Raw genomic sequence first — 18,707 nt, 5'->3', positions numbered from 1 at the left:
TTTAGTGTTCTGGATTACTAATATTTCAACAAGACCACTCCCCACACTATAACATGACTCATCTGCAACCTAACTCCAGACACAGGAAATACTTGGAGAGATGAAGAAGAATTGAAGAGACTGAAGAAGGATCTCAACCCGAAACGTCACCCATTCTCTCAGAGATGCTGCCTGTCCCGCTGAGTTACTCCAGCAATTTTGTGTCTACCTTGAAGAGATGAACACAGATTTGGGCAAAGACATAGAATTTGGGAAACATTGTAAACGAGGGGAACGAACGATAGAGGAGGAATTCCAGAGTGACCTAGACGTAAATGTTGGTGAGTACGTTTGCTGACGACACCAAAATTGAAAGAGTCGCAGACAGTTGAGATGCCGTCGGAAGATGCAGCGGGATATAAACTAGCTGCAGAAATGGGTGCAGACATGGTAGAGGGAGCTTAACAAGTGTGAGGTGTTATGCTTCGGGAGGTTGAATGTAAGCAGAGAGTATAAAGTTAATGTTAAGACCCTTTACAGCATTGATGTGTGGAGGGATCTTAGAATCCAAGTTCATAACTCACTGAAGGTTGCAGCACAAGTACTGTAGATAGGATGGTTAAGAAGGCATATGGTATGCTTGCCTTCATTGTAACGGGCATTGAATATAAGAGTCAGGAAGTCCTGATGCAGTTCTCTAGGACTTCAATTTGGCTGAACTATCCCATCACCAACTAGAGTGCAGTCCTGAGCTACCATCTACCTCATTGAGACCTTTGGACTATCTTTAATCGGATTTTACTGGACTTTATCTTGCCTGAAACATCATTTCCTTTATAGAATGTGGACGGCTTGATTATAAATCATGTATAGTCTTTCCATTGATTGGTTAGCATGCAACAAAAGCTTTTCACTGTCCCTAGGTACACGTGACAATAAACTAAAATAAGAGACAAGCTCTTGTGGACTCAGCTGACAAGAGTGAAGTGTTAGAGGCAGAAACGCAAGAAAGCAAAAACATTACGGTTTTAGGAAGAAAAGCAAAAAATGCAGGACAAAACACAAAGTGCTGGTTTAACTCAGCCAGTCAGGTGGTGTCTCAGGAGGTCACGGATCCAGAGACGCTGCTGACCCGTTTTACGCAAGGTTCCCGACCCTGCAGTTCCTCGAGTCTCCGGAAAGTGCAGGGCTCTGAACTGGGTTCTGAGGAAAGGGGGCAGATCTGAGACATTGACTGTTTCTGCTTCCGCAGATGCTGCCTAACTGACTGGGTTTGTCCAGCATTTTCTGTTTATATATCTAATTTCTAGTTTCAGCAGATTGCAAGGTTTTGTCGGAACTGGCTCGGCAAGACAGGGTGCAGACATCAGTCCAACAGGAACATTTTATTACAGCTAACACATGTGTAAATTGAATGAAAGTAGCAGAACATCCACTCATTTCCCTGCGCTTCTTTCCAGCATTCTCCACAGCAGAACAGTTTGTAACTGTGGGATGTTGAATTAAGCCCTGACATCATTTCACTCAACTCTCCCTTTGTTCATAATAAAATAGCACTCAGAGTTCTCTCAAGGGTTTAACCACGACAGAGAGACTTGGATGTTACGCCAGCTTTCACAGCTCATCCGATAAAGGACTTGTTGAATTATAGTCATTGTTGGAATGGAGGATGGAGGAGAACCAGGCTTGCACACACAGCAAAGAGTTGGCAATGGATCTTCTGTCCGTGTCATTACTGCATGGGTGGCAGAGGCAGCAGCGGCCTTTGCGGAGGTTTCCCCACAGGCTTTCAAGGAAGTCTCATGGGTCAGTCTGTTCCCCAAGGCCAAGAGTTGTAGGTTTAAATCCCACTTCAGTGTTTAATCAAAAAGATCTTGCCCATCACTCCAGCACAGCGCCAAGAGTGTGGGGCATTGACAGAAAGGCCAGCATTTGGGTGTGGGATTTACCTCAGCCCCCATCTCCTGTCTCATTTGAAATGGGGAACTCCGACTGGCCAACGTTCCCTCAGTTCGGCACTACAAGTGTCGGTCTGAAGTGGGGCTTGGACCCCAACCTTCTGACTCAGAGGGAGCGACGGCTAAGTAATAATAATAATAATAATAATAATAATAATATATTTTATTGTCATTGCACATAAGCGCAACGAGATTTGGTATGCAGCTTCCGTCCGATGTCATAACATAAATAACTAATAAAATTTGGATTTAGATACCCCGAGAACATGGATTGTAAAAAGAACAGTAAAACAGTCAAAGGTACACAAAAAAGCTGGAGAAACTCAGCGGGTGCAGCAGCATCTATGGAGCGAAGGAAAAAGGCAACGTTTCGGGCCGAAACCCTTCTTCAGACTGATCGGGGGTGGGGGGGCGGGGAGAAGAAAGGAAAAAGGAGGAGGAGCTCGAAGGCTGGGGGATGGGAGGAGACAGCAGGAGGGCTGAGCAAGGGGAGGAGACAGCAAGGACTAACAAAATTGGGAGAATTCAATGTTCATGCCCCCAGGATGCAGACTCCCCAAGGTGAGGTGCTGTTCATCCAAACAGTCAAAACAGTTCAACAGACTAAAGTGCAGATGTGTCTGTGTGACGTGACCATCCGAGGGAGACAGTCCAGGGGGGATGGGGGGCACTCAGCAGGGCCGGTTCAGAGCCGCTATAGCTCTGGGAATGAAGCTGTTCCTGAGTCTGGAGGTTCGGGCGTAGAAGGCCTTGTAACGTCTGCCGGAGGGAAGTAGTTCGAACAGTCCGTTACAAGGGTGTGAGGAGTCTTTATGGATGCTGACGGCCTTCCTGAGGCACCGTGTGTGGTAGATGCCCTCCAAGGCTGGTAGCTGTGTCCCAATAATCCTCTGCGCTCTGTGGACGACGCGCTGAAGAGCTCTCCTCTCCGCCTCCGTGCAGCTGAGATACCACACAGAGATGCCATACGTTAATATGCTCTCTGTGGTGCAGCGGTAGAAGGTTATGAGGACAGTACCTCATTCTCATTCAACAGGTGCTATAGGTGCATCAAATCCAGGACAAACAGACTCAGGAATAGTTGCTTTCCGAGAATTATATCTACTATAAATTCAAATTCACACATGCACTGACTACACCGCCCAACACGGACTTCCATCTGTATATATGTATATATGTATGTAGCGCCGCAGAATTTGTGCACCTATTCCCCCCCCCATCTCCCTTCTGTTTTTTGTTTTTTCTGTTTCTTGTTTTTTGTGCTAAATTGTATGTATGCACTGAGTACGAGCAGCTTTCAGTTTCACTGTACATGTATAGTGACAATAAATGGCATATCTATATCTAACAGGCGAATAATTGATGGAAAAACTGATCAAACTGATAAACAATGTTAATGATGGCCAAGATTTGTTTTGTTCACCATGTTATAGGGAAGATGTCGTCAAACTGGAAAGGATGCAGAGAAGATTTACAAGGATGTTGCCAGGACTCGAGGTCCTGAGCTATAAGGAGAGGTTGAGCAGGCTAGGACTTTATTATTTGGAGTGCAGGAGGATGAGGGTGATCTTATAGAGGTGTACAAAATCATGACAGGAATAAATAAGGTAAACGCACATACATTTGCTAAGAGTAAGAGAATTGAGAGCAGAGGACATAAGTTTAAACTGAGTGGGGAAAGATTTACTCGGAACCTGAGGGGGAACTTTTCTACGCAAAGGGTGGTGGATGTATGGAACAAGCTATCGGAGGATGTATTTGAACCAGGTACTATCATAACAATTAAGAAGTATTTAGATAGATTCACGGATATGATGGGCTTGGAGGGATATGGGCCAAACTCAGGCGTGGGACTAGTGTATGTTGTTTGTTGTCATGGGCAAGTTGGGCTGAAGGGCCTGTTTCCGCTCCGTCTGACTCTATGCGGAACTGCAGCACTAGTAGGTCCCGGGGTTGGTTAGCTGCGCAAGGCTCAGTACCTGTAAGTGTGTTGCCGCCTTTGTAAGGCAGATTTTTGACAGCGTCCAATACAGCCTCCTTTGTGCTGTGTTGGTTCAGATTCCATTCCACCCTCGGGTCTCCACTGTACTGAGCCAGTCCTGAAAACAGAGGAAGGCAAGGTCAGAATATAGCGCATCCACTTGCTTATTCAATGTGGAGTCAGTATCTGCTTTTTTCTTCTGGTTGAAGTAGCTCTTATGGGCCTGTCAAAGTTATGGGCAAGTTGAAAATTCAGCAACCACCAGAAAGATGCTACAACTCTGTAGGCAACTGAGGAGACCTGTAACGACCAATGACAGGTACTGCCAGTCGCCGAAAAAGTTGCGTAAGTGGGACAGGCCCATTAGCATGTATTAAAAAGGGAAGTCTTTAATCTTCCCATTTAACATTCCAACAACACAATTAAGTAACTTTGCATTACAGTTAATGTGAACATTTCATAAAATAATCTGCTTCAAACCATTTTAGGGAAATGCATGAATCATTTGCTAACACAGCTGTTGACCCAAAGACCAAAGAGCCCCCTGCCTGGAGCTCTGGCAAATGGTTTCATTTTTCTCATAATAAAATCGAGGAAACTATTAAGCTGTCAAGGAGCGTCAGTGTCTTATTAACCATTTGAACTCTGGTTTCAATTGTAGCCACATGTGGCTCTTTCTGAGTCTCAGAAACCAGGAAGAGTTCACTTGCTTAGGTGGAAGAGCCATCGGAAAGCCCTCCGCACTTCTGTTTCTCCCACTGACAGCAGGAGTTGGAACTCCGGTGGACTCACAGCCTCTTGGCCCGAGAATGCTAAACTAGAGAGTGAGGGTGGGAGAGAGTGTGTAGGAGAGAAGAGCAGGGGGAGGGGGGAGGGGGGGGGGGGGGCGGGGTGAGGGGGGGGAGAGAGAGAAAGAAAGAGAGAGAAAGAGAGAAAGAGAGAGAGAGAGAGAGAGAGAGAGAGAGAGAGAGAGAGAGAGAGAAGAGAGAGAGAGAGAGAGAGAGAAAAAGAGAGAAAAAGAGAAAGAGAAAGAGAAAGAGAGAGAGAAAGAGAAAGAGAAAGAGAAAGAGAAAGAGAGAAAGAGAGAGAGAGAGAGAGAGAGAGAGAGAAGAGAGAGAGAGAGAGAGAGAGAGAGAGAGAGAGAGATAGAGAGAGAGAGAAGAGAGAGAGAGAGAGAGAGAGAGAGAGAGAGAGAGAGAGAGAGAGAGAGAGAGAGAGAGAGAATATGCTGAGAGATAATATGCTGAGAGAGAATATGCTGAGAGATAATATCAGCATGAGATCAGCAAATATCTTCAGCATTGTGAACAGACTTGGGATGGAGCATTTGAAAAACTACAGGCTCTGAATAAACCAAGGCCATTAATAAACCCAGTGCAGCAGTGTTACGCAGAGAGTGGGAGAATGTGGAGCTCCTACCCACTGGGAGATATTGGGGTGAATGACAGGATTGACACTAGTACACCATCTTCTCCATGGACTGTCACCTTGTCGTGGTGGAGAAGCTTGTGTGGACCTGAGATCCTGAGAGCGATTTCGTCTGGAGCTATTCTCCTGGTAGGGCCACCCATGGCGGTAAGGTTGAGGGAGAGGTCTCTGACAAAGAGTAATCCAACCAAGACCTCAACGGTGGAACAGGCGGAGGACGATGGCTGACCTTAGTGGAGCGTCACAACGGATGGGAAGGCGGATGAAGCCTACATCAGAAAAGGGTCTCCGGTCGTCTTGGACTCCATGTCACTGGATCCCGACCCAGATCTGTCAAGGACGGTGGGGTGGCTGTCTGTGCACCAGTCTCCCCATGTTAAACAAAGTCACACACAGGTGTCCTCCATATAGGGAATAGCACCCTGGAGACACCCATGGTCACCCATAACCAAAGGGGGAAGTACACCATTGAGGGGCATCTTTCTTTGCTGTAGCCTCAATATAATGCCACAAGACTTTGATGTTGGGGCTAGTTCATAAACAAGAGCAGAGGGTAGTGGCAGGAGAGTACATCAGCTGGGAATCATTGGAGTGCCATTCCCATGAAAGGCTGAACCATTCCAGACCCCAACTAAGCCCTTCCTGTTGTTAATGGGAACAAATGATTAGAGCCAGCATCAGCTATGTTCCCGAGAATCCAGACCCAACATTTGCAAACATTGAAACACTCATTCCCTCTGCATCTGCCACAGTATTTTCCAACTCCCAAATCCCCTTCCTTTAGCACCCCACCCCCGAAAGGTCCTCTCCCTTAATGAGGGTGTGGGAAACTGTCCCATCAGTAACAATGCCTGATGTCCTGCCCATCAAGGTGGCTTTCCTCTGATAGGACCATGGTCAATGGAGATCCATGCTCAAACCACCTGGAACTCTAGTTTCACTCTCCCAAGCCCCATGATGCTGCCAATAGTCATCCACACCATGCCCCAATATGGGTGGGAAACTAACATTAATGTAAAGGAAAACAAAATCAACAAAACAAAGCGATATTTGACTTTGGCTGCATCACGTAAGACAGTTTTACACTGATCACCCAGCAGAGCCTCTGCCTGATCGTTGGTGCAACTGGGCTCAATGGTGACTCGATTTCATCCACTTTGCAAGGGCATCAAAGTCAAATTTCCAGTTGCAAATGTGAGCTCAATTATTGAGAGCTCACAAACTCCATGAACAGGGAGGGGAATGGGAGTGGGAATATGTAAATAAAAACAGAGCATAAAGGAAACACTCAGCAGGTCAGGGAGCATCTGCGGAGAGGGAAACAAAGCTCGTGGTCCCGCTGAATGATATTTGTCAGGACTGGGAATAGTCATTAACCTGAAACATAGAAAATAGGTGCAGGAGTAGGCCATTCGGCCCTTCTAGCCTGCACCGCCATTCAATATGATCATGGCTGATCATCCAACTCAGTATCCTGTACCTGCCATCTCTCCATACCCCCTGATCCCTTTAGCCACAAGGGCCACATCTAACTCCCTCTTAAATATAGCCAATGAACTGGCCTCAACTACCTTCTGTGGCAGAGAGTTCCAGAGATTCACCACGCTCTCTGTGTGAAAAAAGTTTTTCTCATCTCGGTCCTAAAGGATTTCCCCTTTATCCTCAAACTGTGACCCCTTGTCCTGGACTTCCACAACATCGGGAACAATCTTCCTGCATCTAGCCTGTCCAACCCCTTAAGAATTTTGTAAGTTTCTATAAGATCCCCCTCAATCTTCTAAATTCTAGCGAGTACAAGCCGAGTCTATCCAGTCTTTCTTCGTATGAAAGTCCTGACATCCCAGGAATCAGTCTGGTGAACCTTCTCTGTACTCCCTCTATGGCAAGAATGTATTTCCTCAGATTTGGAGACCAAAACTGTACACTTACTCCAGGTGTGGTCTCACCAAGACCCTGTACAACTGCAGTAGAACCTTCCTGCTCCTATACTCTAATCCTTTTGCTATGAATGCTAACGCTTTCTTCACTGCCAGCTGCACCTGCATGCCTACTTTCAATGACTGGTGTACCATGACACCCAGGTCTCGTGGCAACTCCCCTTTTCCTAATCGGCCACCATTCAGATAATAGTTTCCTGGTTTTGTAACCAAAGTGGATAACCTCACATTTATCCACATTATACTGCATCTGCCATGCATTTGCCCACTAACCCAGCCTATCCAAGTCACCTTGCAGCCTCACAGCTAACAGCTTCGTGTCATCCACAAACTTGGAGATGTTGCATTCAATTCCCTCATCCAAATCATTAATATATATTGTAATAGCTGGGGTCCCAGCACTGAGCCTTGCGGTACCCCACTAGTCACTGCCTGCCATTGTGAAAAGGACCCGTTTATTCCTACTCTTTGCTTTCTGTCTGCCAACCAGTTCTCTATCCACATCAATACTGAACCCCCAATGCCGTGTGCTTTAAGTTTGTATACTAATCTCTTATGTGGGACCTTGTCGAAAGCCTTCTGAAAGTCCAGATATAACACATCCACTGGTTCTCCCTTATCCACTCTACTAGTTACATCCTTGATAAATTCTATAAGATTCGTCAGACATGATTTACCTTTCGTAAATCCATGCTGACTTTGTCCAATGATTTCACCACTTTCCAAATGTGCTGCTATCCCATCTTTAATAACTGATTCTAGCAGTTTCCCCACTACCGATGTTAGACTAATTGGTCTGTAATTCCCCGTTTTCTCTCTCCCTCCCTTTTTAAAAAGTGGGGTTACGTTTGCTACCCTCCAATCTTCAGGAACTACTCCAGAATCTAAAGAGTTTTGAAAGATTATTACTAATGCATCCACTATTTCTGCAGCTACTTCCTTAAGTACTCTGGGATGCAGCCTATCAGGCCCTAGGGATTTATCGGCCTTTAATCCATTCAATTTACCTAACACCACTTCCCAGCTAACCTGGATTTCACTCACTTCCTCCATCTCATTTGACCCATGGTCCCCTGCTATTTCCGGCAGATTATTGATGTCTTCCTTAGTGAAGACGGAACCAAAGTAGTTATTCAATTGGTCTGCCACGTCCTTGTTCCCCATGATCAATTCACCTGTTTCTGACTGCAAGGGACCTACATTTGTTTTAACTAATCTCTTTCTCTTCACATAGCTATAAAAACTTTTGCAGTCAGTTTTTATTTTCCCTGCCAGTTTTCTTGCATAATCTATTTTCCCATTTGAAGCTTGTTCTCTCTCCGTAGATACTGACGGACCAGCTGAGAGCTTCCTTGATTTCCAATTTCCAGCATCTGCAGATTTTTTTTTGAGAATATTTAGTTCAAATTGGGGGAGGGGTGGTGTGAAATTGGGGGGAGGGGTGGTGGGAAATACGGCAGGTGTCCTGAGAACCTTATTCTAGCACAGACAATGAAGGGCAGAAGATCATCCTTCAATTTGCATGCTTTTACACACAAAGATCAAGCGCATATTTTCCCAGTGTTGCTGAAGGTTGACTCACCTATTCTGGTTTTGTCAGAATCTACATTGAAAGCACTAACCAAGTTCTCCAAAAACAGTCGCACGAGTCGGAAATTAAGTCGGCCGATGCTCCACGAACCGTCCACAAGAACAACGATGTCGGCAATAGCTGGCGACTCGCACATAAACTGAGAACCTGCAATCGATATATTGGGAAAAATCACATCAGTCAGAGGTTCAGAAAGAATGAACTGATCTTTGAATACGTCGCCTTTGCATGAAGCAGTCGCCCTTGACGAGCAGATGAGCAGAATAAGCCAATCCGTTAACAAACATACAACCTGATCAAAGCATAATCATATAAACTAGAGATCACTTCTTTGTGCTCATAGATTCCAGCAGTACAGAAACAGGCCCTTCGGCCCACCATGTCGATGCCAACCGTCAAGTACTATCTACACTAATATAATTCCCCAGCACTTGCAACACATTAAAAATTCAAGTGTCTGTTAAAGGTAAAACACAAAGCGAAGGAGCAACTCAGCAGGTCGGGCAGCATCTGTGGAGGGAATGGACCAAAGACTTCAGGTCTAGAACGGTCCCGACCTAAAACCAAGACTGTCCATTTCCTCCCTAGATAAGCCTGAACGCTGAGTTTCTCCACCACTTTGTGTTTTGCTCAGATTCCAGGGTCCGCAGTCTCTTGTGCCTCTTGAAGGTATCCTCGCCCATTCAGAGAGGAGCTGCTGCTTTGAGTAGAGGTGACAATGAAGTGTCGAAAATAATGAATGTCAGAACAGCCTCTGCTGTCTGTGAGGTTGGTAGTTGTTGTAAGTCCTTATTTTAATGTCAAATAACAGAAACTGTGACATAGTACAAAGTGAATCATTGTGAATTTATTCAAATAGTTTGAACAAAAACAAAACCTACAAGCAAGTGGGCAAGTGATTTATTCCCTCAAAGTAACAGAGTTACAATGCAGGCATAGACAATTCAGCTGTTACAGAAACTGTGTCCATTTCAACAGCAAGTTTAACTGTAGTGAGGATGCAGTGGGATTGAATCCCTTCTCTCAAACATTGTGAAAGAGTGATCAAAACCACATCACAGAGCTTTTTCATGAACCAGGAGTATGTGTTTCCTTTCTCTTTCCCAAACGGATGTTCACATTCCCACATAGTTGCTTAATTGATACCAATCCATCTTGGTCTTTATTCCACAGGAATGATACGTAAAACTGATCTACTCAACTCCTGTCTAAGATGCTTCACTAATCTCTCCTCAAAGTGGCCATGGCCACCTTGCACATCAGTTTAGTTGCACTGGGATAGGAACAGATTAGGCCATTCAGCCCCTCGAGCCTGTCAGACCCTCGGCGAGATCTGGGCTGATGAGTATGGCGATTGATTCTGGGATGTCTTTCATGGGATGATTTCTCCAATACAAATTAGTACAATATATTTTTGATATTTTGAACAAGGATAAATGTAAAGAAGACTGAATGAACCAGTCACAGTGAATGTAGGGCTTTCTTTTATTCATTCACATCGTTATTCAGGACAACAATTTACTGCTCATCTCTCAATGCCCTTGAGAAAGCCACCTTCATGAATCGCTGTAAACCTTCAGGTGTAGGTTTTCACCCGGTGCCATTGAGGAGGGAATTCCAGGATTTAAACTCAGTGATGGTGAAGGAGAATTCCCCAGTAAGAATGCAGTGTGACACTGATGATCAAGATTCAAGATCAAGATTCAAGATACAATTTAATTGTCATTTGGACCCCTTGAGGTCCAAACGAAATGCCATTTCTGCAGCCATACATTACAAACAAATAGACCCAAGACACAACATAATTTACATAAACATCCATCACATCGCTGTGATGGAAGGCCAAAAAAACTTATCTCTCCACTGCACTCTCCCCCCCCTCCCCCCCGATGTCAGAGTCAAAGTCAAAGCCCCCGGCTGGCGATGGCGATTGTCCCGCGGCCATTAAAGCCACGCCGGGCGGTGCAAGGTCGCACACCGGGTCTTGGTGTTAGAGCCCCCGGCGTGCGCTCGCAGAGTCCCGCGGCCATTCCAAGCCGCGCGGGGCGGTGATGTAAGGCCCCGCTCCAGGAGCTCTTCGACCCTGCAACTCGGGCGGGAGAAGTCGCCGTTGCGAGAGCCCTGAAAAGCGGTCTCCCTACAGGGACCCGCGGGCTCCCGGTGCCGCCGTCCGCCAGACCTGCAGTTGCAGCCTCCGAATCTCCGGCGGTCGGGCCGCAGCAGCAGCAGCGCTCCACCATCGCTCCACCCGCTCCGGACACGGCCAGCCCCGCGACGGTGACGGTGAGTCGTCGGCACCAGAGTCCCCGGTCTTCTCCTGTTGGAGGCCGCTCCTCGTTGCAGCCCCAACGACAACGGAGACCCGACAAGAAAAGGTCGGGTGACTTACAATAAGTCTGCAGCCCCTTGTACACCAAACTGTTGGTAGATGATATCGAAGAACCTTTGTGAGTTGTTACAGTGCATCTTTTAAACACTGCAGCTCATGAGCAGATCCTTCATTCAGTGGGGTATTAGAACAACATGGGCGGCACAGTGGTGCAGCAGTGGAGTTGCTGCCTTACAGGGCCCAGACCCGAGTTCGATCCTGTCTGTATGGAGTTTGTACGTTCTCCCTGTGACCATGTGGATTTTCTCTGGCTGGTCCGGCTTCTTCTCTCACTCCGAAAAACACGCAGGCTTGTAGGTTAATTGGCCCCTGTAAATTGTAAATTGTTTGTGGTGTGTAGGATAGTACTAGTGTACGGGGTGAGCGCTGGTCGGCGTGGACTCGGTAGGCCGAAGGAGGACAGACTGGAGTAACTCAGCGGGATAGACAGCTGTTTCCATGATATATCTCTGAAGTAAACAATAGTGTTATATCAGAATGGTTTTGTTTACTGACATGTCGATAAAAAGATGTAAATACTGGTTGAATACTTCACCCAGAATTGCGTAAAAATACAAATTAACTCGAAGCACTGTCACGTGATCCACGGTTTACACATTAACGCGACACTCGGCGCAGAGGGAGAACAAAGAGGGAAGAGCCAGAGACTTTAAGATTTTGCCTTCCACCACAGTGAGGAGGTGGTTGGTGAACTCACTGTGGTGGATGTTAAATTTGTGTTGACTATGCGTTTTTGTCACTTTTTAAAATTATATGTATGACTGCAGGGAAACAAAATTTTGTTCAGACCGAAAGGTCTGAATGACAATAAACGAATCTAATCTAATCTAATCTAATCTAATCTAATTAACTAGTCAAATAACTTCCATTTTCATTTCAGCACCCATGGTTAATAAAACATACTGCCAGGTTTAGTATAGTTACTATAGGAATGGTTTAGTTTTGACAAAGCTTCCCTCCAACCACATCTCACTGGCTGCAAAGCACTTAAAGACTGTGAAAGTTGCTCAAGGAATGGGGGGGGGGGGGGGGCTCAGTGCAGGCACATGAGGAACATAAAGGCTGCAAACAGAAGCATTTGGCTGGGAGAGGTTGAGATAATAATGTCTCAAAATAAATAGTGAAAAGGATAAAATATACAGGAGTGTTGGAGGGAAATGAAGAACCTTTTCAAAGAGCCAGTATAGAACAATGCACATCTTCCATCCACACCCTTTCCGCTTTCTGTGGAGAATCCCCCCTCCACATCTCCTTGTTTTGCTCATCACTTCCCACCCGACCCCTCCCTCCCCAGTGTAGTTTTAGTTTCACTTATTATTGTCACCTGTACCAAGGTCCAGTGAAAAAGCATTTTTTTTGCGTGCACTCCAGTCAAAGAAAAGCCTATACACGATTGCAGTTGCAGAGTTGTGACACCTGTTCCTGCTCCTCCTCTCTCGCTTCCATCCAGGGATCCCATTTATCCTTCTAGATCTCCAATCTATTCCAGTGATAGGTGTCAACATTTGTGGTAGTTTTGGTGAGTCTACAAATGTGACATCGTTCTGCTATTCATCTTGAACCAGTTGTGGACTCTCTCATCATGACTTTGCCTCATAGAATCTTCTTGATCAGTACAGGTTATGGGTAGAAGGGCAGAGTAGGCTTGATTGGCCAAATGGCCTAATTCTTCTCCTATAATAGAAACATAGAAACATACAAAATAGGTGCAGGAGGAGGCCTTTCGGCCCTTCGAGCCAGCACCGCCATTCATTGTAATCATGGCTGATCGTCCCCTATCAATAACCCGTGCCTGCCTTCTCCCCATATCCCTTGACTCCACTAGCCCCGAGAACTCTATCTAACTCTTTCTTAAATCCATCTGAGTGACTTGGCCTCCACTGCCCTCTGTGGCAGGGAATTCCATAAATTCACAACTCTCTGGGTGAAAAGGTTTTTTTCTCACCTCAGTCTTAAATGACCTCCCCTTTATTCTAAGACTGTGGCCCCTGGTTTTGGACTCGCCCAACATTGGGAACATTTTTCCTGCATCTAGCTTGTCCAGTCATTTTATAATTGTAAATGTTTCTATAAGATACCCCCTCATCCTTCTAAACTCCAGTGAATACAAGCCTAGTCTTGTCAATCTTTCCTCAAATGACAGTCCCGCCATCCCAGGGATCAATCACGTGAACCTACGCTGCACTGCCTCAATCACAAGGAAGTCCTTCCTCAAATTAGGAGACCAAAGCTGTACACAATACTCCAGATGTGGTCTCACCAGAACCCTATACAGCTGCAGAAGAACTTATTTACTCCTATACTGAAATCCTCTTGTTATGAAGGCCAACATTCCATCAGCTTTCTTCACTGCCTGCTGTACCTGTAAGCCAGTTTCAGTGACCGGTGTACAAGGACGCCCAGGTCTCACTGCACCTCCCCCTTACCTAACCTAACCCCATTGAGATAATAATCTGCCCCCTTGTTTTTGCCACCAAAGTGGATAACCTCACACTTATCTATATTATACTGCATCTGCCACGCATCTGCCCACCCACTCAACCTGTCCAGGTCACCCTGCAACCTCCTAACATCCTCTTCACAGTTCACACTGCCACCCAGCTTTGTGTCACCTGCAAACTTTCTAGTGTTGCTCCTAATTCCTTCTTTCAAATCATTAATATATATGGTAAACAGTTGCGGCCCCAACACCGAGCCTTGCGGCACTCCACTCGCCACTGCCTGCCATTCTGAAAAGGACCCGTTCACTCCTACTCTTTGCTTCCAGTCTGCCAACCAATTTTCTATCCATGTCAACCCCCTACCCCCAATACCATGTGCTCTAATTTTAGTCACCAGTCTCCCGTGCGGGACCTTATCAAAGGCTTTCTGCAAGTCTAGATACACTACATCCACTGGCACCCCTTCATCAATTTTACATCACATCCTCAAAAATTTCCAGAAGATTAGTCAAGCATGATTTCCCTTTCATAAATCCATGTTGACTTGGACTAATCCTTTTACTGCTATTCAAATGCCCCATTATTACCTCTTTAATAATTGAGTCCAGCATCTTTCCCACCACCGAAGTCAGGCTAACATGTCTGTAATTCCCCATTTTCTCTCTCGCTCCTTTCTTGAAAAGTGGGATAACATTAGCTATCCTCCAATCCACAGGAACTGATCCGTGAATCTATTGAACTTTGGAAAATGATCACCAATCATTCCACTATTTCTAGAGCCACCTCCCTGAGGACCATGGGATGCAGACCATCCGGCCCAGGAGATTTATCATCCTTCAGTCCCATTAGCCTACCCAATACCGTTTCTTGCCTAATGAAAATTTATTTCAGTTCCTCTACCCCCTTAGATCCTCTGTCCTCCAGTACATCTGGGAGATTGTTTGTGTCTTCCTTAGTGAAGACAGATCCGAAGTGCCTGTTCAACTCTTCTGCCATTTCCTTGTTGCCCATAATAATTTCACCCATGTCTGCCTTCAAGGGGCCCACATTTGACTTTGCTACTCTGCTATCACTTATGGTCATATGAATCAGAGGAATTTTTAGGCCAACTAAAAAAAATCACAATAGTCCAAAGTTATCCCTTGTGTAGAAAGCTTCCACCACAATGGGACAGCCTGAAGATATGAGAGGCAAAGCAAGTAGTTCTTCACTTCCTTCCCCTCCCCTGTTATTTCACATCTTTAAACATCCATTCTAGCACAGATGTTAATGAGACCGAAGTTGTGCTCAGCGCTCTCGTTCAAATTAAAGTGCCGATTTCCTAAAGGCATCGCTTCTTCAAAGTCAGTGAACATCTGCCGACACTCCGTCCCAACACTTTGTAATTAAGTCAACAAGCATGAAAGAAACCTCAGCACCCACAGTGTTAAATGCTTTGATAACATCCACCATAAATCAAGTCTCAAATCCAACTTATGCTGCATTCCACAATGAATGCTTCTTAAAGATGTTCACTCTGACTGTTAGAGTATTCATGGAGAACTCACAAGGAACCCTGGAGGATTATGGGAGATAATCACTATTCAGTAGCAAAAGCATAACCAATATTTATCAAATTCCTTTCATTCATTGTAATGCAAGATTTATGATCTTCGAGGCACCACAATTATTAATATTGTGAAAATAGCATTTCTTACTCTTCAGGGTCCATCTCGAGGCCACTTTTGATCAAATTAAAGGCCAGGGGCTAGGGATTCCTCAAAGCCATCAAAGCTGGAGCTAACAAAGTATTGTCACACAGGGCAACACCAACACTCTCTGGGGCTGCTGCAAAAATTCAGGCTGCTGTTGCACCCGAGTCAGGGTTCCGATCTGGAGGGTCGGGTGAAGAGGGGGCAGGTGGTCAGAAGTCTGACCAGCAGTGGGGCACGTAGAGTCATATAGTCATAGAGTGATTCAGTGTGGAAACAGGCCCTTCAGCCCAACTTGCCCACACCGGCCAACATGTCCCAGCTGCACTAGTCCCACCCACCCGCATTTGGTTCATATCCCTCCAAACCTGTCCAATCCGTGTACCTATCTAACTGCTTCTTAAATGTTGGGATGGTCCCTGCCTCAACTACCTCCTCTGGCAGTTTGTTCTATACACCCACCACCATTGATGTGAAAAAATTAACCCCTCAGATTTCACCTTCACCTTAAACTTATGTCCTCTGGTCATCGATTCACCTACTCTGGGCAAGAGGCTCTGTGCATCTACCCGATCTATTCCTCTCATGATTTTATACACCTCTATAAGATCACCCCTCATCCTCCTGCTCTCCAAGAGATAGAGTCCCAACTTACTCAACCTTTCCCTATAACTCAACCCTCTAGCCCTGGCAACATCCCTGTAAATCTTCTCAGTACCGTTTCCTGCCTGACAACAACCTTCCCATAACATGATGCCCAGAACGGAACACAATACTCTAATGCACCTTACCAACGTACACAACTGCAACGTATCCAACTTCAATATTCAATACTCTGGCTGATGAAGGCCAATGTGCTAAACAGCTTTTTGACCATCCTATCTACCTGTGATACCACCTTCAAGGAACCATGCATCTCCTACATCCCTCTGCACCATAACACTACCCAGAGTCCTACCATTCACTGTGTAGGTCCTGCCCATGTTAGACTTCCCAAAATGCAACACCTCATATTTCTCTGTATTAAATTCCATCAACCATTCCTCAGCCCACCTGGCCAATTGATCAAGCTGTTGCAATTTTTCACAACCACCTTCACTATCCGCAAAACCACCCACTTTTGTATCATCTTTAAACTTGCTAATCTTGCCAAGTATGTGCTCATCCAAATTATTGATTGGATGACAAAGAGTAATGGGCCCGGGACCAAACCCTGAGGCACACCACTGGTCACAGGCCTCCAGTCCGAGAAGCAACCTTCCACCATCACCCCCCGCTTCCTTCCATGAATTCAATTTTCTATCCATTCAGTTATCTCACCTTAGAACTTGTGCAATCCTTGTTAACCATATAACCATACAACAATTACAGCATGGAAACAGGCCATCTCGGCCCTACAAGTCCGTGCCGAACAACTTTTTTTCCCTTAGTCCCACCTGCCTGCACTCATACCATAACCCTCCATTCCCTTCTCATCCATATGCCTATCCAATTTATTTTTAAATGATACCAATGAACCTGCCTCCACCACTTCCACTGGAAGCTCATTCCACACCGCTACCACTCTCTGAGTAAAGAAGTTCCCCCTCATGTTACCCCTAAACTTCTGTCCCTTAATTCTGAAGTCATGTCCTCTCGTTTGAATCTTCCCTATTCTCAAAGGGAAAAGCTTGTCCACATCAACTCTGTCTATCTCTCTCATCATTTTAAAGACCTCTATCAAGTCCCCCCTTAACCTTCTGCGCTCCAGAGAATAAAGACCTAACTTATGCAACCTATCTCTGTAACTTAGTTGTTGAAACCCAGGCAACATTCTAGTAAATCTCCTCTGTACTCTCTCTATTTTGTTGACATCCTTCCTATAATTGGGTGACCAAAATTGTACACCATACTCCAGATTTGGTCTCACCAATGCCTTGTACAATTTTAACATTACATCCCAGCTTCTATACTCAATTACTTGTTCTCCTTTTTCAATCTCATCTTGGTAATTCACCTGAAGGACTATTTTCCAATTAGGACCATTTTTATTACTCAAGGTGCATACTTTACAAGACCCTTTGGTACAGCACAGGAGAGGCAACTCAATCCGTCAACTCTATACACACTCCACCAACAGCAATTCAAATGGTTCCACTCTCCCACCCTCTCCACACCGTCCCACAAATACTTTCCTTTCAGATACTTCCCCGGCCCCCTGGATGCCACAGTTGAATCTACCTCCAATCCTACCTGTCACTCCTGATCACCACAGTACGTAATAAAAATTTTCCACCATAAGTCTCGCTTTTTCCCTTAATCACATTCTATAATCCTTCACAAATGGGATATTTCTCTATATCCACTTCAATGAAGTCATGGAGTCATTAAAATACAGATACACGCCCTTTGGCCACCGACCACTAACTGCACCAATTCTATTCATCATGCCCTTTCATGCCTTGGCAATTCAAATGCTCATCCAGAAACTGTAAATGCTGTGCGTCTCTGCATTCACCACTCCCTCATGCAGTGTGCTCCAGATTGTAACCAACCTCTGATTGAAAAAAATATTTCCTTAGATCTCCTTCAATCTACCTACTCCCCACCTGTGTGGGTGTGAATGAGAGACAGAGAATGAAAGAGAGCACGCAAGAGAAAGAGATACAGTTAGAGAGAGTGTGTGGCAGTGTGTGAAAGAGAGTGCGAGAGACTGTGAATGAGAGCATGAGAGAGCGAGAGACAGCGTGAGACAGAGCCTGAGATGGAGCACGAGACAGAGCCTGAGACGGAGAGTGAGCCACATTGTGAGTGAGAGAGATTGTGTGTTGAATTGTTATATGCATTGGAACCAGAACATTGAAATTCTAACCTGCTGCAAGTTTACAGGCACATTAAATGCAACAATAAAACAAACAAACATACAATAAATTAGCAGGTAAATCCGAATCTGAGAGTGCAACCCAAAGTATTCAATGTTGGTAGTAGTTTGGTGCTGGAGTAAGATTGTGGTTAATGTTCTGCAGGGCAGAAACAGGAAAACAAACCCAACCTGTCGTTCACAATTATAAACACTTTACCCCAAATTTCCCCATGGCCACCATTGTATAGAGGGGAATCTACCCCCCATAGACTAAATCGCCATGATTCAAATGAGCTGATACCATTTATTTTTTGCAAGACAGTTGGATAGGTACAGGTTCATATGGGTATCATGTGTGGAAGATATTTTATGCCACCAACAGAAGACAGTCATTAATAAATCAGTCTGAAGAAGGGCCCCGAACTGAAACGTCCCCCATCCATGTTGTCCAGAGATGCTGTCTGACCCAT

General features: G+C 45.3%; 1 protein-coding gene across 5 annotated transcripts in view; it reads right to left on the bottom strand.

The window, feature by feature from the left end:
• The window catches only part of col14a1a (collagen, type XIV, alpha 1a), a 204,801-nt gene that overhangs the window by 120,206 nt on the left and 65,888 nt on the right, over nucleotides 1-18,707 (bottom strand). For all 5 annotated transcript variants that reach the window (XM_055634707.1, XM_055634709.1, XM_055634710.1 and 2 more), the window contains exons 6-7: nucleotides 8,866-9,021; nucleotides 3,917-4,036 (exon numbers count right to left, since the gene is read on the bottom strand). In XM_055634707.1, the coding sequence (XP_055490682.1) occupies nucleotides 3,917-4,036; nucleotides 8,866-9,021 (276 nt within the window). The remainder of the gene's footprint in view (nucleotides 1-3,916; nucleotides 4,037-8,865; nucleotides 9,022-18,707) is intronic.

The sequence above is a fragment of the Leucoraja erinacea genome, chromosome 4 (assembly GCF_028641065.1).
Source record: "Leucoraja erinacea ecotype New England chromosome 4, Leri_hhj_1, whole genome shotgun sequence".
In the NCBI taxonomy this organism is placed as follows: Eukaryota; Metazoa; Chordata; class Chondrichthyes; order Rajiformes; family Rajidae; genus Leucoraja; species Leucoraja erinaceus.
Note: the sequence above shows the minus strand (reverse complement) of the source record. Positions and strands in the feature narration are given on the sequence as shown.